The following is a 20,495-nucleotide window of genomic DNA, read 5'->3' as shown; positions in this document are numbered from 1 at the left end:
TCTACTAGAACCCCTGTTCGGACATATTTCTGTAAGTTACAGGTCTACAATTTAAAAAAAAAATTTCATGAAAAACAGTGGATCACTTTTGAAATCTACAGAAATCTAGACCTCAGTGTAACACTCAGGTGGTTAAAGGACGGTAAGGTTTTTTGGAACGCTTTGTTGTTTCCCTGAAGAAGTGGGTATTATGTACGAATTGTGTTGGGAGTTTTGCTGTAAACAAGTTTTTCTATGGATGCTTAGTTATTGTTACAACTAATATTAACCTCCTTGGCAGTATTTCCGAATGTGGCTCGGGGTGAAATTTACATACCAAAAGTGGTAACTCCGAGCCACACTCTGGGTAGGAAAAAAAAAACCTACCTGCTCCCATCGATCCAGCGGTGTCCTCAGCAAACCCTCGCCAGCTTCTACATCACATCCTCGGTGCGATCATTGTGAAGTGTGAAGCGTCGGCACGCCGGTGAGGCGTGGCTTGGGGGAAAATTTAAAAGCAGATTACATTGATCCCAGTGATAAAGTTATAAAGAAAAATCTAAATAATAAATACAAGAGTTTATTCTATTATTGTACCCTTGTTTGGACAATTTTTTAAAATTTTTTTTAATAAAATGTATCTTTATGTATCTTTATAATTTTATTTAAAAAAATAATAAATGCAAATAACAGACAGATACAGTGACACGGGAGAGGACCCTGCCCATTATGACAAACATTTGTATCATTTTTGTTCTGTGTTAGCTGTGTGTTTTAAATGGAAATATGGAAATCTTAGCCAACACATTTCCTACTTTTTGAACCTCATCTGTCTATAGGGAGCTGAAGTTTTAAGAGTTTTTCTTTCCTCTTTTTTTTCATTATCTTATTATTTTTGGGAAGTGGCAAAACTTTTCTGTCGGATGGGGAATTTTCTCTTTTCTTAGTGATCCGGCACAATGTAATCTTCTTTTCACCTAAATCTTTTTTTTATATACTTCCAAGCTGTGACATCTCTCTAGGACCCCTAGCTGTCATTGTTCCACTACCTGAGCCGCTTGCGTTGCTCCCTTCAATGTGCTTTACGCAGACAGCTGTCACCAAGTCATAACATTTGTGCAACCCCCTGCAGATAAACAGTGCGTGAGCAGCCACCGGGCAAACAGGCAGGGCTGACATTGAAATGACATTAATTCACTGGTAGGAAAACACTTTCGTGCCAGGAGAACGGACAGCTAAGGAATTACAGAGGATGATCATTTTCTGTCACCGAAATAAAGGAGCGGTTGAATCACCGGAGATGTTTTATTGGACGTCACAGTGGCTAGTTATAGGATTCAGGAGTGGAGAGTCGATGAGGAAGCGTGCAATTTCATGCAAGTCAGACATAACTGACAGAGTTTTACACACAGCTCTTTATGGGCCATTAGACCTAACATAATAGATAGAATTAAATAAGAAAAGCCCTATAACTTTCATCACAAAGCCATTACAGATCACACTAGTCTCGTAACAAGTTAAAGTAAACCTTTTGGTAACGTTGGAAGTGTGCATGAATGAAGTTGTGACATGTCAAAATATACAACAGTATCATTTTTTTCACATTGCAGTTACTTTTTATCTCGAAAATACCATCCTTGAGTGCCAGGCCAGTGACTTTGCCTAGGCTGGGATGAATATATCAATCTGCTGCAGGCATGAGGAGGCATTTTCTCAGTTTCCTCTGCCCAGTTTTTAGCAAATCACAGTGACAGGCTTCAGCAGGGGCTCACTTGTGTAGACGGCCAATAACTGCAAATGAATCAGGATTTCATGATTGTGTTGTCTCTTAGCCAGTTTTTTCTTTATGAGATGTATGTGGGAACTCTGGATGATGCCTGAACAAAGATGCCTCCATCTTTTTCTAGTCCATGTGGGGTGATATAACCTATGATATGGATAGTTGCCCCTTCCATCATAGGCTTCCAAGACGTGACACATTGGGCCTGATTTATTAAAGCTCGCCAATGCTTGAAAAGATACACTTTCATCAGTGAAGCTGGTTGATCCAGCAAACCTGGAATGGATCTGGTCCAGCATTCCAAAACCTTTGCTAGCAAAAAGCAAAGGAAGAAATCCCTTCCAGGATTGATGGATCACCCAGCTTCACAGATAAAAGTGTATCCTCTCCAGCCTTGGTGAGCTTTAATAAAAGAAGCCCATTGAGTTTAAAAACAAATTTTCATTTGATCAGACGTTCATGAATCCCAAATAATTCCCATATCCTTAATATTCCCTAATTGTATTCATGGTCATTTGTCCGTACGTCCCACTCTTATTTTAGTTTTAGCTTGCCACACTCTCCACCCCTCCACTTTCTCCAGCTGAGGTTTTGTAGCTCTGGCTCACTACAGTTCAGAAAAGGATTTAAGCAGCTGTGAAATCTCGTCCTTTAATTTTCCAGTCCCGTTCCCCTGATTAGTAAATGGAAATGTTGTCGTGTCGAGCCCAAGCAAATTTGGGCTTTTTTCCATTTCGGATTTTACCGTCAAGCCCACCGCGTCTCCCTGCCAGTCCCCTCTGCCGGCGTTTCTATTCGTGTAAACATCGCCACGGTGGAATTGCAATTGCTGTTTTGTTTCAATTAGGGAGCTGGACTGCAAAATAATATTTAGTTTAATTGAAGATGACAACACCAGGGGTCAATGAAATATTCCAAATGACTTTCCCATTGAAGGATTGCAAAGGTTCGTTTAACGAGCGTGTATTATTTTTTCAGAAAGGCTTACAATGGAAATAGCAGATTTTTTAATTTAAATTAAATGTGTTCAGACTTGAAGGTCGCACAGCAATAACAAGCTTCACAGGAACCTGTGTTTGCCTAAAGGAAAACTCCACTGCTGGGAAAAAAATGTAACCTTGATTTTGTACAAATCACAAAATGTAACAATGACACTGACGTATTATTATTACTATTCTTATTACAAAGTATTTATATAGCTCCACATATCACGCAGCGCTGTACATAGTCCACAATCTAATGCCCCTACCATAGTCATATGTCATTACCACAGTCTGAGATCAATTTTGGGGCAAGCCAATTAACCAAACTGCATGTTTTTGGGATGTGGGAGGAACCCACACAAACAGAGAGAACTGTGGTGGCAGCCCCTCTATTGTGACCCAACTCTTCAATAACCACTCAGCTGGGTGGTGTGCCCGGTTAAAAGGACTGGGGAGGACACTGTACTCAATCTCAACATGTGGACTACGTGTCCACTTCTACCTGGTCTGACTTTGTTTGTTCAGCAATGTTGTCCAATGGGTGATTATTTCAGCATCCGGATTCAGTTCTTACACTTTATCGCATGCTGCAATTGTACACTGTGCTGCTCCGATGCGGCCATTACTGTGCACATAAAAATATTATATAGCAGGTACATAAAGGTCTTTCTCAGCCTTTTTAACATGGGGGACCGCTTAAAATAACTTTTCAGGTCTTCAGAAAACCCCTCCTATAATTAATAATTACTGTATCCACAGCTCACCGTATATTAGTATTGTGGTCAGTAGAAGAATTCTTTCTACATTGCTGGCCATTGGAAAGAATCACCCTTACAGATAGCCACAAAAGTCATCGGTGTCACTTAAACTGACCTAAGAGGCACAAACTGCTCATTGTCCAAGGAATCCCCAGCAACCTCTGAAGGAACCATGGTTGACAAACACTGCTTCAAACTCTCACCACAAAAAAAAGAGAAGAAATATCTAAATTCTTTTGTATATTGTAGTATTATCTATACCCAACACTGGAGACACCTAAACCTAATCATTCTAGGGAATGTCATAAAACATTTGGGGATTTATTCATCAGACAATATAAATGGTAGATGGTTGAGGAATCCAGTACAGTTCTCTGGGTCCTATGAGAAGAATGGAAGAATTTATAAATATAAACTAGCTTAATTTGACTGAACATAATAAAAGATAGAGTGCAGTAAAAGTGCACTTAGGACAGTTAAAATACTTTTCAATGATTCCTTTCCTCAGTACACGTTATTATCTCTATAGGTAAATGTGTCTTATGGGGATTGATGAGCACTGTCTTGTGGTGAAAAGAGTTGGAGGTTTATTTCAGACCGTCAAAAAGTACACACGTGTGTGAGTGTGGGATGCAACAACTTATTGCAAGGACAATGCACACAGAGCTCAGTTATATACCTTGTGAAAGGACTAACAATGCTATTTGGCCACAAAGACAATAAAAATTCACGTACAGGAGTCATTACAGAGCCATAACTACCCAGGCTACTTCTTTGCAGTATTGGTTTTTGTGTTTAATTTCCCCAGATAGAGCTGTAAGTGTAACCACCAGCTCTTCAGTAACCACCCAAAAGCAGCTGGGTGGTATATAGCACCAACATATTACGCAGCACTGTACAATAAATAAGAGTTGCAAATGACAACAGATACAAACAGTAACACAGGAGGAGGAAAGGACCCTGCCCAGAAGAGCTTACAATCTAAGAGATATCAACTTTTTTTTAATTTTGACTAGTAGATTTCCTAGCTCATTGCACATGACAGCTCTTTCTTCATCCAGAGGTGTCTAATTAATCTTTTCTGCTGGCCCAGCTCCTCCAACCTCAACTTCACCTCTGTAAACTTTAATGTATTAGCTTGGAGTTGATAAAAAAGGTAAATAGCACAACGGGCCTAATTTGTTCAAGCTCTCCGAGACTAGAGAACATTGACTATTTTGGGTGAGCCTGGGTGATTCGGCAAACCTGGAATGGATTTAAAGCATTTGCCAGCAAATAATTCCAGGTTCCAGGTTTGCTGGATCACCCGGGTTCACCCACGATCATCTATGTTCTCCAGTCTTAGAGAGCTTCTTGAGAGAAGGGACTGACAGCAGGGTCTCTTTAGGGGTTACATTATGATGGGTGGTATTACTCATTACCCAGAATCTTATCTTGCGCGAAGTCATTGTGGAATATTGTTGTTTTATTAAACTGCGAGATCTCTAATAAACTTTCCTTTTCTCTCGTTTTTCAGGCATCCATCCTGGACCTGCACTCTGGAGCTCTGTCAATGGGAAGGAATTTTGTGAATATGTACCGGTGAGGAAGTCTTGTATTGTTTTCTAAACCTTCATGGGTATCCTGTCTTTCCCTTCTCTCTTTCATTTTCCCTTTTAATTTTCTGTCTTTTTACTTTCATCTTTGTGTCTAACTTTTCCCCATAGTCTTTCTGTACTTTAACTAGTCAATGTCTCCCCTTTTTTAATATTTGTATTTTTTTTTCTTTCACCTCTCCCTTTCATTGTTGTTTTTTTTTACCTTTACTTTGCCCTTTCTGTTTCCCTTTCCTTGTATTTTATTTATTTTGTTTTTTCTCATTTTCTTTCTTTCCTTTAGGATTTTTTTTGTTTTTTCTAATTTTAAGGCAAGGTATAACAGAATAAAAAAGGGAAAAAGGGTTTACATTCCAGAAATAAATCTTAACCTTATCATATTAATAATAATAATAATAATAAACAAAACGTAAAGGAAGGAGGTGGAGAAAAACAAGCAATCTGGCAACATTATTAGGCTTCGTCTACACGGACAGTTTTAAAAACGCATGTAAATGTTCCTACAGCGTTTATATGCGTTTTAAAGCTTGCCCTTTAACTGCTGGAAAACGTCTATGCTGCGTTTTCCCGTGTTTACTTTCAAGCACTTATAAACGTGGAAAAACGCTGAAAAATGCAGTATATTACCCCTATTGCAATCAATGCCCACGTTTTCCCGCATTTTATTTTTAAAACATTGCAAAGAGCGTTATAGATAATGCTCAAAAACGTGCCCCAAGGAAACGTCCTGGTGTAGATTAGCCTATTGGAATGCATTGGACTTTCAAACACAGGCTTCTAAAGCCTCAGTTTAAACGCTGAGAAAAACGTCCGTGTAGACTAAGCCTTATAAAACAACTAACCTTCTGTAGGATCAACAAGAACACAGTACAACATTCTTTAGTTTGTATTAACTATTTGCTGCAATTACATTACTTTTCTTTCCTTTCAATTTCCCTTGAGCTTGCTTCAATTTTTTTTCCCAATAGTTTGTACTGTTAGTTTTTATTTGCTGTTTCAGTCTTTTCACTTTGTTTTTTTTAATTTTTTTTTTTTTTTTTACATTCTTCTTCTTCTCTTTTCTTTCGTTTGCATTCCTTCACCTTTCCCTAACTTCTCACTTTATCTTGTTTCACTTTTTCTGCTTTTAAATTTTTCTTTTTATTTTCTATATCTTTTTTTATCTCTCCTTTCATGTTAATCCTTTTTCTTTTCTCCCTTCTTTTATTTTTCTATTTTTTTCATTTTCCTCATTTTTCTCTTTTTGGTTTCTCCTTTCACATTTTCTCTTGTTTCACTTGTTCTCTTCTTTTTTCACCTTTTCTTTTCTCTTTCACTCACTTTTTCTATTATCTGTCTATCTGTCTATTATCATTTTTACATTTTCTCTTTTAATAATAATAAACAGTATCTATATAGTATATATATCTCCAACATATTATGTGGCGCTGTACATTAAATAGAGTTAGTAAATACCAGACAGATTCAGACAACGGCATATGAGGAGGAGAGGACCCTGCTCAGGATAGCTTACAATCTAATAAGTTGGAAAGTATTCACAATAGGAGGAGGAATATGGAATGATGGCATGTAGTGAGGGTTTTAGGAGACAAAAGAAAACGGGTAGGTGAGATTGAAGCGTTGGGTTTTAAGGGCTTTTTTGAATGGGCAGAAAGTAGGAGCAAGCCGAATAGGATGAGGAAGACCATTCCAGAGTGTTGGGGCAGCTCTAGGAAAGTCTTGGAGCCGTGCGTGTGATGAGGTTATGAGTGAGGAAGTAGTAGTAGGTCATTGGAGGAGCGAAAAGAGCAGCGGGGGGGGGGGTATTTCTCTATCTTTGGGAAGAACTGTTGAGGGATTTTAAAGCCAAGCACAGGAGCTTAAATTTGATTATTTCCCTTTTTTGATTGTCTCTCAATCCTTGTTACAATCTTTTCACATTTATTTCCTCTCCATTTATTTTCTTTTTTATCCTTTTTTTCCTTTCACTTTCCTGTTCTGGTTTCCTCTCTGACCGATATATATGTATAACAATCATTCATTAGAAGTATGTGTTGGTGGTCAAATCCCATGCACATTGAACTGCTATCTAGAGTCCCTTGGTTCCTCCACATTGTTTATAGATCTCTCCTCCCCTTCTATTCCTAGTCCTATTGTTTATTACAGGTCATCAAGCACAACTCTGCTCACACCAGATCTCGGCTCCTCTGAACACTTCCTCAGCCACTGTTTCAGAGCAATAACTTCTGTGCTACATTGTATTAGTAATGCACCTGAGTGATTTATTACCAGTTACACTGTATAATACATTTTATGAATGAGTTTTGCTTGGGCACAGAAGATAAATTGTTCTAAGAGGCCAGAAACCGGTTCAGAAGGCCTAAAAGATCAGTCATTTTCTCATTAGGGATTCTAGATAACAACGTGTCTGCACAGTGCGTCCTTCTCCCTTCCAGCTGTAAATCCTGCTCGAGTATCAGAAAAGTAATACCCAAGCTTCATCGTTCAGCTTTTATGTTCTTAAAGTGCTTGGAAACCAAGGAACAAAAATGTTGTCGTTTATTGCAGTCCTTGATGTGGTGTCTTCATTAATTTTCTTTTTGCTTTATTATTGCCTGGGGACCCTGACAGTTTTGTACTTAGCTGAAAACACTTATTTAATGTAATGTATCCATAATGAGTGATCACAAAGCACCTCCTCTCCTCCTCCTCTATGTAATACGGAGGGAGTGATTCTGTAGGTAACAAAGATGCACTGGACAGGGTCAATAACACTGCTTAAGATTTCATTACTACAGAGAGTAAAAAGAAGTTATAGCTGTAAGGCCCTGGTCCACACCAGTACTCCTCAAGCGTCACCTCCCCAATCTAACGCTGCAGTTTTCACCTCTGGCAAGCCCCTGCTCAGCCTCGGGAGACTGGTTGCATCTCCCAGCACACAGTTGCCCCCAGGACTTATTGTGCAAGGGATGACGTCTGGGTATGGGCTCACGGTGGCACTCTGGCGCTGGCAGTGCTAGGTCCCAGTTTTGAATCTCGGCCAGGACACTATCTGCATGGAGTTTGCAGGTTCTCCCTGTGTTTGCTTGGTTTTTTCTGGGTCCTCCAGTTTCCTCCCACACGCCAAAAACATGCAGTTAGGGTTTTTGGCTTCCCCCTTAAATTGACCTTCGACTGTATTAAAGTCATTTGACTATGGTAGGGACATTAGATTTTGAGCCCCTCTGAGGGACAGCTAGTGATATGACTATGGACTTTGTACATTGTTGCGTAATATGTTGGCAATGGCAATGACAATGGCATAGACAATGGTCAGCAACAGTAAAAAACACGAATCACACTTCAGCACAGATCAGCCCAGCTAAATGCTACAACAGTCACAGATCACTGGGATTAGAGGAAGCTATAAATCTCAGAAGTCGGTGGCTGCAAAGGAGCACTAATTAGCTCCTAAAATCTCTTTCAGCTGTGCACAACTTTAGAGTGTTTGCTAGGGGTGTCCCGAGAAAGTGTCTCCTAATGATAGCTTACTGGATTTCTAGCAGGATCAACCAGAAACCTTCGTTTTCCCCTCTAGATAATGGCCCAGCATTGTTTTTTATTTACCTTCTTCCTGTAGCACGGAAATGCTTCTATGACTTCCTGCGATATCATTACCAGTTTTTTAAATAGGACCAGCTTCTAGGAGAGTCAATTCTTGCAAAAAAGAGGTGTGATCCCAAAACTTTTCAACAGTCCATTCCTTCCCTGCACACAATTTATTTATTAAAACTCTTCAATGCTGATAGACTATCATGGGTGAACATGGGTGCAGCAACCCTGGATTGAAAACATTTGCCAACTTAATAGCAAATGATTTTAAGGAAACGATTCCAGGTTTGATGGATCACCCTGGTTCACAGATTAAAGTGTATCTTTAAAGTGATCTTTAAAAAACCAGTCCCAGTGTGATAAGCATAGGTGGAGGTTCAGAAGGTAGGGTTGGCACCACTGCTTGTGATTTCAGTACAGCAGAGGACACTGTGTTGTCACCCAAAAAAGACCAGTATGTATTTTTTTGTACTTGCAGATTGTGATGTCCCTAATCTTTTTAAATGCAATTTAAAGACACCTTAAAATGTAAGATTAAACTGTATCTTCACCCCATTTTTTCAATTCAAATACAGTGGGAAGGGAGGGAAGGATGAAAATTCATTTCAGGTTAACCACTGGAGAAATTCCTTGACTTTCAGTCTTGTTAAAAAGGTTGTCACACCAGAACAGGAAAAAAAAGGGAAATCTTTAAATGTAACAATGATGAAGGCCATGGAGGCTTTTAAATGTTGCTGCATTGCAAAAGCGGAATGCTAGATGACATGGACCAACAGAGCTTTGAGTATACTGTAATATATAATGCACTCCTTGTTTTTAGAAATTAAAATGAGTGCACTCAAGTGATGTAAGAGCATATTTGGGAGAATACAACAAATTAGGCATCCAGTAAAGACAGGGTTTTGCAAAAAAAAAAAAAAAAACTCTACACCACCAATTATACAAATTTGAAATTGCTTTTAAAAAAACAATTAGTGCATCTGCAATCACATCAAATTCCAATCTAATATAGTCCCATTTGGGTAACAAAGAGGCCTGTTTTGTCCATGACGCGTTTTGCTGCACTCTGTCTGCTTCTTCAGACAGTTTCCAACTCTATAAATATTGAAGCTTTCAGTGAAAAATATTTGGGAGGACAGCAGCAAAAACATTGAATTTTGTAATAGTCTAACCTACCGTCCCCAGCGCCAGTCCTCAGGGGCCGTCCCCAGTCCTCGGGGGCCGTCCCCAGTCCTCGGGGGCCGTCCCTAGTCCGCGGGGGGCCGTCCCTAGTCCGCGGGGGGCCAGCCCCAGTCCTCGGGGGGCCGTCCCCAGCCCCAGTCCTCGGGGGGCCGTCCCAGCCCCAGTCCCCGGGGGCCGTCCCAGTCCTCAAGGACCACATACAGGCCAAGGGTTTCATAAAACAGTAATTTTCTGAATTTGTAATCAGTACTTGCTTTTGTATGGATTCGTGCTGGAGTTGGTCAGCCCTGACCTGGATCATTAACACTAGATGTCATTACCTTATTATTTAGCTTCATATTTATTTAATACATATTGGCAGATTTTACAGAAATAATAATAAAAGGCTTTTAATAATCTTTTCAGGGTGTTCTAACCTAAATTCAATTATACAAGGAGAGTGAGAGATCTATAACAAAGGGTCCTCAAACTATTTATCGAACATTCAAAACTAAATTTTATGTTATATATAAAAACACCTATTTTAATTTTACAGATACTATGGAGAGAAAATGAAGGAGATAATAACTGAGAAGGATTTCAAGCTATATCGGTAAGTTTTCATTTGTCAGTGTCCTCCATGCTTAACTTTGATCTTAAAGGAAATATAAACTCAACAATTGAAAATGTAATATACTGCAACCAATCAATCTTTAGCTACAGTGACTTCATTAGTATTTTATTTTCAACGTGGCATCCTGTGCATTGGCATCAGATAGGAGAAGTCCATTGATTGAACCCAGTGTTTCTCAACCTTTTAAACATGGGAGACCCTTGAAAAAAAACTTTCAGGTCTTCAGGGAACCTCTTCTTAATTACTAGATCCACAGCTTACAGTACATTAGTGTGGTGATTGGTGGGAAGAGTTCCTCTTACATTGCTGGCCATTGGGACGAATGTCACTCCACCCCCTCCACAGTCTATAGTAGTTGGGACATAGTGGGTCCTTACCACAGCTCTGCCCCTGCATAGATCAACCTTTTTAACCCCTTGAAAACACCTTCAAATCTTAGGGAACCCCTTCTATAAATACTTTATCCACAGCACACAGTATATTAGTGTGATTCTCAGTAGAAAGAATGTCTCCTACATTGCTGGCCATTAGCAAGTATGTCACCCTTACAGATAGCCAACAAGACCATTGGTGGCACTTTAACTGACCTGCCCACAGGCACAAATTGCTCATTGCTCAAGGAACCCCTGGTTGAGAAACACTGCCTTAATCTTTGACACCTTAGTCCAAGGATCCATGGGCCCCCACAGGAATTGAGTCAGGGTCAGCGGACACACACATGTTGTAGTGCATAGCAATGTAGACTGGTGAACCTCAACAATCCTAAATGCCCGAAAACATGCTTACTGTCGCCCAGCGCTTCTCAGACTTTTAAACTTTGGGGGAACCCTTGAAATAACTTTCTGGTCTTCAGGGAACCCCTGCTATAAAAAATTATATCCACAGCTCACCGTATATTAGTGTGGTGATCAGTGGGAAAAATGCCTTCTACTTTGTTGGCCATTGGGGAGAATGTCACATTCAGTTATACTGACCTGAGAGTCACAAATTGCTTATTGCTGAAAAAAACCCTGCCAACCTCTGGAAGAACCCTGGTTAAGAAACACTGCTGCAGTGCATGGCACTGCATTGTCCATAGGCTCCCAATCAACTACAAGCCCACAGTTTAACACCGTTGATACTTTATACATTTTCTAACTTTTTTTTTAATTGCCCTCTTTGCAGTACCGGAGATAGGATTAATACATTTGTAAGTCCTATATTGACCTACTCCCACTGGCTTTTTTACCATTCCCCAGGCAGCAGAGTGGCTATTGCTGTGTAATTACTCCGCAAGTGACTAACACATTTAGAAGCTGAGTTCCTGTTTAATTAAAGCTGATTATCTGCTAAGATATTGTGTGATCATCTGCACTAAGTGGAAAGCAACCAACTGTAATTGGCTCAATCTGTCTGAAAGACGAGAAACTAAACTGTTGTGTCTGATACTCATTAAAGGAAGCTGAGTCCTGAATTTATTGAGAGCTGATGCACTGATAGAATGGGGTTTATTCATCACAGTTGTGTTTTTGTAATGCATTTTTAAAGACCGCAATACATGTACCATATGATGTCAAAGAATTATTAAATTGGATGTAAACCCTAAATCTTATTTTGGCTTTCAATTTTAAAACTGCTTTTATAGTAGTGTGCCCCCTTCTTTATGGGTTCAATGCTCTTTTGGGTGCCAATAAAAAGCTGTTTTACTCACCTTAAATTGCCTCCTTGCTGGCATGGTTATATTCTGTGCAGGACCATTCATTCCGTGCTTTTAAGCAGAACTATAGTTCTGCATGCACAAATTGTGAGCAGACAAGATTCGTTTTGCTGAAGTGAAGTGAAGTGATGTGATGTGATGTCCTTTCTACAATAAAACATTTTAACCTACCTGTTCACAATCTTCTTTTAATAGTACACTGAGGTGCCCATGCTGGGTAAAATGCCGAAATATGCCAGGCATGCCTGAATGATCTCCCGCGTTATGTCATTCCGGCATTGCCAATCCTCATGGCTGCAGTTTGGACACTGGAAGTGGAAAATTGTGAATGTAAACTTATTTTATTGCAGAACAGACATTGACTGTCGGTTCTGCAATAAAAGAGGTGTAATGTTTTGTTTTTTTTTTTTGATGATTTAGTCTTTAAAACAATATGTTGAGAACCCACCTGGGGAGTGAAGGATAAGGTAAGTAACAGTTCCTTAATTAGTACCCAAGATGTAGACAGACATTTTAACTTTAACATTATAATAGCATTTCATAATTCAAAATTTTTATGAGTACATGCTTGAAAACTGTGTACCCTGTGCATATGTTGCAATGGCATAGATCATTTAAAATATGTGTATTTTTTTATCTGTGCCACAGTGATGTGAGGGGGAGAATCCAGCAGGAAATTGCAAGGACGTTTGATCTCGATGCCCAGTCTCTGCACCTCACCAAACCCACCTTTTTCTCCAGAATGAACAGCTCTGAGGCCAAAACCGCACATGATGAATATTGGCACCCACATATCGATAAGGTAAGAGACTCAGATGTCTGTTTCAGGCCTCTTACACATAACAACAGTCTTTCTCAAACAAGTTTTTGACGCTTCACTGCAGCAGTCATGCTGGTAAGATCGATTATTGCAAAAGGGACATCGCCTGTCTATTTCTGCAACAATGCCTTGTCTAATCAAACATTTTTAGTTCCACTTTAAAAGATTCGACAATATCTTCCTGATTGGATTGGATTTACCAATTTAAAAAAAAGATACCTGCTGTAACAATTATACTGACATTTAACAAATTGTAACTTAAATGTTACAGAAAAATAACGTCCAATGTATTTTAAATCGGTCAGCAGTTCAGTTTGATCCGCTTTGTAGCAGACCGGTGGTGTAAATCCTATAGGACTTAGGATTTCAGTCCTGTTGTGGAAATTCTTTTTGCAACCTTCCAGCTTCCTCAGCATTCCTGGGTGGGAATTAATTGGAATTTCTCTTTAGCAGGCCCTCCTGAGATATAGACGGTAATAGGGGGCAGAGGTGACTTCCTTGCGCGGCTCCATGTGCCATCGTCGCCCACATAAACAACACAGGGATGTTAATTCTTATTGTTGGTGAATTCTTTAGAGCGACACAGAGACATGTACCAGGAAAGCGGACAAACACAGAAAGGTTAAGCTGTTGACTCATGCTGGTTAGCATAGTGTAGAGGTGGCAGAAACACAGAGATGATACTTGACCTGTAATATTGGGTCTATTTCTAGCTGCCGGGTGCTGTGATATAATAGAATAATGTTCTGTATTAGTCATCCATGATTACAGAAAGTTGGCAATTTACTGGCTGAATTATCCAATTAAAAATGCAAGCTTTCACACCACCTTCTTCATTAGGTATAAAGCTCAGATGAGCCTTTTTAAATTAGAAGGTATTTACAGGTTTTATTTAAAGATTGTGTCACCAATATCAAAAACAGAAGATTATTCCTCACTTTTGGATAGCGGGTATAGCTGTGCAAGGATATGTAGATACCCTTTGTTCTACTAAGACTTACACTGATTTATTTTGGGGCTTTTTGGTTCTTTTAAGGGGCCATCACTATAACGTTCTGGTTGGTTCCCAAACCCTGCAGTATTCAATGGCCAGCTAGTCTGAAACAACTGTAATGGATTGGATATTCTGTATTTAAATGACCAAAAGGGAGCAAAACACATTAAAGGTTCAAGTTTTTTTTTTTTTTTTTTTGCTTTCATCTGAAATATGACTCTACTGCCAAGTAAATTAATGACAGGTGTCAAGCATGTATAATAGGAGATAATGTTGAATTATTTCTCCATTCTTCCCACCATTTCTCGTCTGCTGTCTCTTTTTGCAATTTTCCAGACCGGCTCCTATTTCACATTAGAATCAAATTCAAGCTCCTGTGCTTTGCCTTCAGATCCCTCCACAGTTCTTGTCCCACTTACCTTTCTGACCTGATAGAAAAATCTATTAGGTCAGAAAGGTAACTTACTAATGACTTCCCCACTCATAACCTCGTCACATGCACAGCTCCAAGACTTTTATAGAGCTGCCCTGACTCTCTTCTTCTATCTCTTAAACCCTCACTACTTACACATCATTCCATATCCTCCCTCTTATTGTATGCTACGTCCCCACCTGTTAGATTGTAAACACTTCTGGGGAGGGTCCTCCAAGACATTTCTTGGGCTGCCCAGACTCTGGAACTCTCTTCCTCGTCCTATTGGGCTTGCTCCTAATTTGAAAGAGCCCTTAAAACCCATCTTTTCAAACTCACCTACCCTTCTGTCTCTTAAAACTCTCACTACTTCCCACCACTCCATATCTCCCCTCCTATTGTTTGATACTTTTCCCACCTCTTAGATTGTAAGCTCTTTTGGCCAGGGTCCTCTCCTCCTCCTGTATCACTGTCTGTATTTGTCTGTCATTTGCAACCCCTATTTAATGTACAGCACTGCGTAATATATTGGCAACATATAAATCCTGTTTAATAATAATAACTAAAAGCAATATAGAGAGCTCCGCATTCTAGAATACATCAGTAAATGCAAGCAGCATAGCTACCTGTATTTTACCTGGAATCAGGGACCGCTTTGTTGTGCTAAACTCCTATTTCTAATGGCTGTAGTTTATTAAAACAGATTTGGTCACAAAAATAGCAGCAATTTGAAAGTCCCCCCTGTGGTGCCACACATTGAGGTTTCAGCATTTCCCTATAAAACCCTAAACTCCTCCATCAGTTTGAGCGATATATGGATATATGTGTGAGTGCACAGGGGATTTGCGGTAAGTCGAAGAGAACATGCACATCTTTACCCACAGCAATAAATAATCGCCGTCTGTCGGCAGTCTACCAGCTTCCCAGAACGGCGTCTGCAGATTTTGTGAGCCTGAATAAATATCAAGTCTCAATCAGCATCCATAATAACTGCAGCAAAGTCCCAGGAGGGGGATAAGCGTGAGCCGCACCGCCCCCCAGGGGTCTTTTCCTACTTACAGCTTTGTAAATAAACCCCCGCATCCTACAATCCACACCATTAACTTTTGGAAGCCTTCTCATGTATCTGTTTGGCCACTGGAGACCTTGGAAATGCGGAAGGTTAAAAATATTTTCTTATTAATAAGTGTTGTTTGAAAAGACAAGACTCTCATAAAACTTCTCGTTAATTACCACAAGCAATACCAATCATGTTTTTTAAAATACCCCAAGCACCCAGCAACATGAACGTTTTCTGTTTTATGCAGTCAAGTCAGTTTTAAAGGGATACCTGGCAAAATCTCAAACTGTATGATGGGATAGCAGATCGAGGGGGTGGGGGGCAGGGGGGTGATGGATGGACAAGAAAGCACAAACTGCATGGAAATCTTTTTAATGTAACTTGTGAGCTATAAAAGAAGCTGAAGGGATATGGCTTGTGATAAAAACATAAACTGTCACATAGTTATAGCTGAATTTAACTCAAGCAAAACCTTTGGCCCCCAGGAAGTTGTAGCCATAATGTGCTAATATGCTGACACCTGGCAAAAGTGGCTCTTCCTGGGTTGCACTGTCCAAGTTCCAGTTGTGTTTCCATCTTCATCCAGCATTCTTCTGGGGTCTTTGATCAGCTTAGTTGGCCGGGTCAGGATGACGTAACGCTCTCGAGTCGTGCCGAGACAGTACACTATGTTCAGCTCTGTGCGCTTCTTTAGGAAAATGATATGACAAGCAGTCTGTCTCTTTTTTCATCAACAAATCCTGCCTGTCAATTCCTTTCATCAAGTGGAGATTTCTGCTGCTTTAAACTTGATGCATGTGTCCATTGTCCAAATATAAAATCTTCATCCCCAGAGGAACCTGTAACCCACCACCGATCCAGAGAACTCAAATCCTATATTAAAGGGAATTCATGATCCCTTAGGGTCAATGAACTCACCAGGAGATCAACTTACAGCGCTGGGTACATTCATTTCGTAGCCAGGTAAATGTTGTGCATTTAGAAATATATAGAGCATTTATTTTTAAACAAGCATTGGCTAATATTTAGAATTTTTTTTTTTTTTTTTTTTACAACTCTTGTAGTAAAAAATATTTTTCGTATGCTCCATTGTCATTTGCTGTGCCCTTTAAAGAGGAACTCTCACTAAATCACCTTTATAGATGGAATGCCGTCGATCCCTCTGGGATCCTGGTCCAGCCGATTCTGCACCGACTCGTTTTCCTTCTTCGTCCTGGTGTGGACCGGACACCGCACGCCGCCATCTTCTTCCAGGTTCTTCTTCCCGTGTCACTCAATCTTGCACTGCACAAGTGTGAGATCTGGAATTTCACTTCGCATGCAACTTTTTTTTTTAACAGAAGAAGAAAGCCCCCTGATCTCGGGCAGGCGCAGAAGGAGCAGCCCTCAGCCTCCTGGGATTCGTGACAATTAGGATGGGGAACCCCCACCCCATTGGAAATGGGGTCTCCTCTTCAAACATAAAAAGAATATTTTTTTTCACCTTGTATAAAAGGGTTAGTTATCCTTTTAAATAATAAAAAAAAAAAAATGTGATGATAGGTCTGCTTTAAGTGAGTAATTTTGCTCATTTGCAAAGGAAAACTATTGTATTTATCTGAGGTCATCATATGACCCCTTAAAACTGCAGGTTGAAGAAATATTGTCTGCCGTATACATCCATACTTGAATCTTGAAAAGCTTGTGTGTGTTTCTACCAGATCTGTGCAGCGCAGTTCCTGTAATACAGACCAGTAACCCTGCAGCAAGAGAGAGCCTTTGTATCCGACCCCTCCTGTATTTTCATGTCGGTAGCCTGTAGTGGCTGGACCTGTTCCACATTTCTGCTTTCTGTATAGGCTATGGGCAGCACAGCGATCATATCACTGCTTCTGTCTTAGAAATAAGTAGTAATTGGGTTTACAAAGGTGATTTGTGCACACAAAGTATCTGTAAATCCTTTGTGACTAATGAAACGTATAAATGAATAAGTAAGTGTGTCTGGGGTTTAGCTTTTATTGCTTCTTCTCAAGGCAGAATTCATTTAGTTCAGTTAATCTTTCTTAATAACCAAGTCCTTGGAAGCTTCTTATTCATTTAGTTATTATTATTAATATTACAATGTATTTATATTGCGCCAGCATATGACGCAGCGCTGTACAAAGTCCATAGTCCCTCAAAGGGGTTCACAATCTATGGTCCCTACCATAGTCATATATCGTTCTTACTGTCTAAGGTAAATTTGGGGGAAGCCAAATAACCTAACTGCATATTTTTGGAATGTGGTAGGAAACCGGAGCAGCCGGAGGAAACCCACACAAACACGAATGGCGAACCTGCAAACTCCATGCAGATAGTGTCCTGGCTTTTCACCCTTTAGGAACCCCTAAAACAATGTTCAGGTCTCCGGGAACCCGGCTAAAATACTGAACTTAGAAAGATGCCCCAGACGTTGATGGTCAGTGTGAGGAATGTTCTTACCACAGCAGTCTAGATTCAATTCCTATAGAGAGGTGAAACTATTACTGGGGTCATTTTTGTGACATTAGACCCCCAATTATGCACCTTCACATTGGAGGGACAGGCAGCCACAGCTAAAGGAACCCCTGGAAACTTCTAAAGGTACTCAACAGAACTTTGGTTGGGAATGGTAATTGGATTCTATGCCTCTTACTCCTATAACATTGCATATGGTTAGGTATTCTCTTCTCTGGTATTCCACTAACCCGACTCTTTCCTCTACAATCTATTATGAATGCTGCAGCAGACTCATCCATCCTTCCCTCCGCTCCTCTTCTGCTGCATCTCTTTGCAGATCTCTACACTGGCTTTCATTTCACCTTAGAATGAAATTCAAGCTCCTGTGCTTTGCCTTCAAATCCCTACACAGGTATTGTCCCACTTACATTTCTGACCTGGTAAAAAAGTACTCCCCCAGCCGCTCTCTGCGCTCCTCCAATGACCTACTGCTGACGTCCTCACTCAAAACCACATCACACGCACGGCTCCAAGACTTCTCTAGAGCTGCCCCGACTCTCTGGAATGGTCTTTCTCGCCCTATTCGGCTTGCTCCTACTTTCTGCTCATTTAAAAGAGCACTCAAAACCCATTTTTTCAAACTTACCTACCCGTCTTCTTCTGTCTTTTGAAACTATCACTACTTCCCACCACTAAATATCCCCCTCCTATTGTGTGTAAGTTCACCCACCTACTAGATTGTAGGCTTTTCGGGGCAGGGTCCTCTCCTCCTGTATCACCGTCTGTCATTTGCAACCCCTATTTAATGTACAGCGCTGCGTAATATCTTGGCACTATATAAATCCTGTTTAATAATAATAATAATAATAATAATAATATTAGTATTAAAATATATCAAAATATTGGGAGCCGCTGAAGTATTTGTATTTCTGCCCATCTGGTCATGGGTTACACAGCTCTGCTACACAGCATGGTCATATCTTACAAAGCAGGGAACCAGTCCAGTTTTTGCAGTAGTTCAGTGAGATTTAGAGGTCTTGTTCTTCCCCTGGCATTTGACTGAATATTGAAAGAAGAAGAATTAGCTCCCTATTACTCTGCTCCCTCTCTAGAAGCATTGACTGCAGTACAACTGATTGGCTCCTATCTTTTTTTCTCTCCCCCTCTGTGTTCTGCTGAATAGGGGCTGCTAGTAAGGCTGGTATGAAGTCGCATTCATTAAAGTAAGTTTTAGTATACAATAATAAATTCATAGCTGCTACAATTTATGTATTTTCTATCTTCCTGGAGTCCAGCTTTGAGGAACTGTCATAATATTTCTTGCTGCCATACTGCATAATTATTCTGTCTGTCCTGCTGGTTGGCTGCCACCCCAGACCTCTCTACTGCTACATCCGTCTCGTCTAATCTCCTGTATGTTTGATCAGATCTGACTATCTCATCTCAAAGCCAGAAATCATTGCATATCGCTGGACACAGTCTGGGATGGCTGGGAAACAGGCGCAGAAACCACGGGAAAAGTAAGGAGTTACCCGACCCGGAGACGTCTCTACTTGCAGAAACAATACTTTGGAGCAGTCTCATGCCAGTAACTGGCAGGGGTATTGGCATTTTTCCGTTTTAGAAATGGGAATTGGGATTGTTCCAGCAATTCTATAATTACAGGGGCATCATTGAGGCTAAGGAGAGTGTGGGTAGTGAAGGTCTGTATTGGAAGAAATTTAGAAAGAAATTCTTTTTTTGGGGGGGAAACTTTGGGTCTCCCGCCTGCTTTGCCTGTTTAAGGGCTGTGTAAATCTCAGGACAGGATAGGCAGAAATACAAATCTTTTGATGGGTAATGGTTGCAGCTCTCCATTAATTGCAGAATTTTTAGTGGTATAAATTTATTAAGTCCCGTCACTACAGGCATCGGGTCTCTTTCTGACTCTTGGATAGAAGAGTTAAGGTCAGTAAAATGATTCCTTAGCGCTGTCACTGTTCCCTGGAAGAGAGATTTGTTCTCTGTCCAGCTGTCAGTCTGGTTGACAAGTGACATTTGGTTGCAGCAGAGAGATGAGGCGGTGGTGTGAGAAATGTGCGCCTTTCCTATCACATCCTAAATGACCTGTTGTCCTAGAAGCAGATTGTTGTCCTCAGGGAGTGCACTGAGAACATCTGAAATGAACAGTTATCTCATCGCATATCGTGATTCATGATTAGCCAAGGATCTAGTTAAGCTGCAATTTCCCTAACAACGGGTTAGACTTTGGCTCATGTTAGAGAGATATAAATAGCACTGGAACATATTTTGTGACAACGGAATTCTGAACTAAACTTCTTCAATGTCAAAGTGACTGGATAGCTCTTCAGGGTGAAGGGTGGATGGGTACCTGTAGCACCTTTGTAGGTGCAACTAACAAAGGGAAGTGTGGGGGACCTTGGTGGTCCCTAACCAAAACACCTTAAGCTCCTTAAGGTCTTCTACCCTTTGCCTGTTCTTTTCACCACAACATGTCTATATTTTTACACCTATACAGACAGACACTACAAAGCAACTACTTCTAATGGTGGAGAACTCCTTCCTCTATAACTCTCCACCCCTGAAATACTCTGCT

At 40.3% G+C, this 20,495-nt stretch overlaps 1 protein-coding gene across 1 annotated transcript in view; it reads left to right on the top strand.

The window, feature by feature from the left end:
• OGFOD3 (2-oxoglutarate and iron dependent oxygenase domain containing 3) overlaps positions 1–20,495 on the top strand; it is a 67,470-nt gene that overhangs the window by 24,955 nt on the left and 22,020 nt on the right. Inside the window, exons 5-7 of the mRNA XM_072403528.1 lie at positions 5,017–5,081; positions 10,383–10,439; positions 12,805–12,958. Of these exons, the coding sequence (XP_072259629.1) occupies positions 5,017–5,081; positions 10,383–10,439; positions 12,805–12,958 (276 nt within the window). The remainder of the gene's footprint in view (positions 1–5,016; positions 5,082–10,382; positions 10,440–12,804; positions 12,959–20,495) is intronic.

Source organism: Pyxicephalus adspersus, chromosome 3 (assembly GCF_032062135.1).
Source record: "Pyxicephalus adspersus chromosome 3, UCB_Pads_2.0, whole genome shotgun sequence".
Classification (NCBI taxonomy): domain Eukaryota; kingdom Metazoa; phylum Chordata; class Amphibia; order Anura; family Pyxicephalidae; genus Pyxicephalus; species Pyxicephalus adspersus.
Note: the sequence above shows the minus strand (reverse complement) of the source record. Positions and strands in the feature narration are given on the sequence as shown.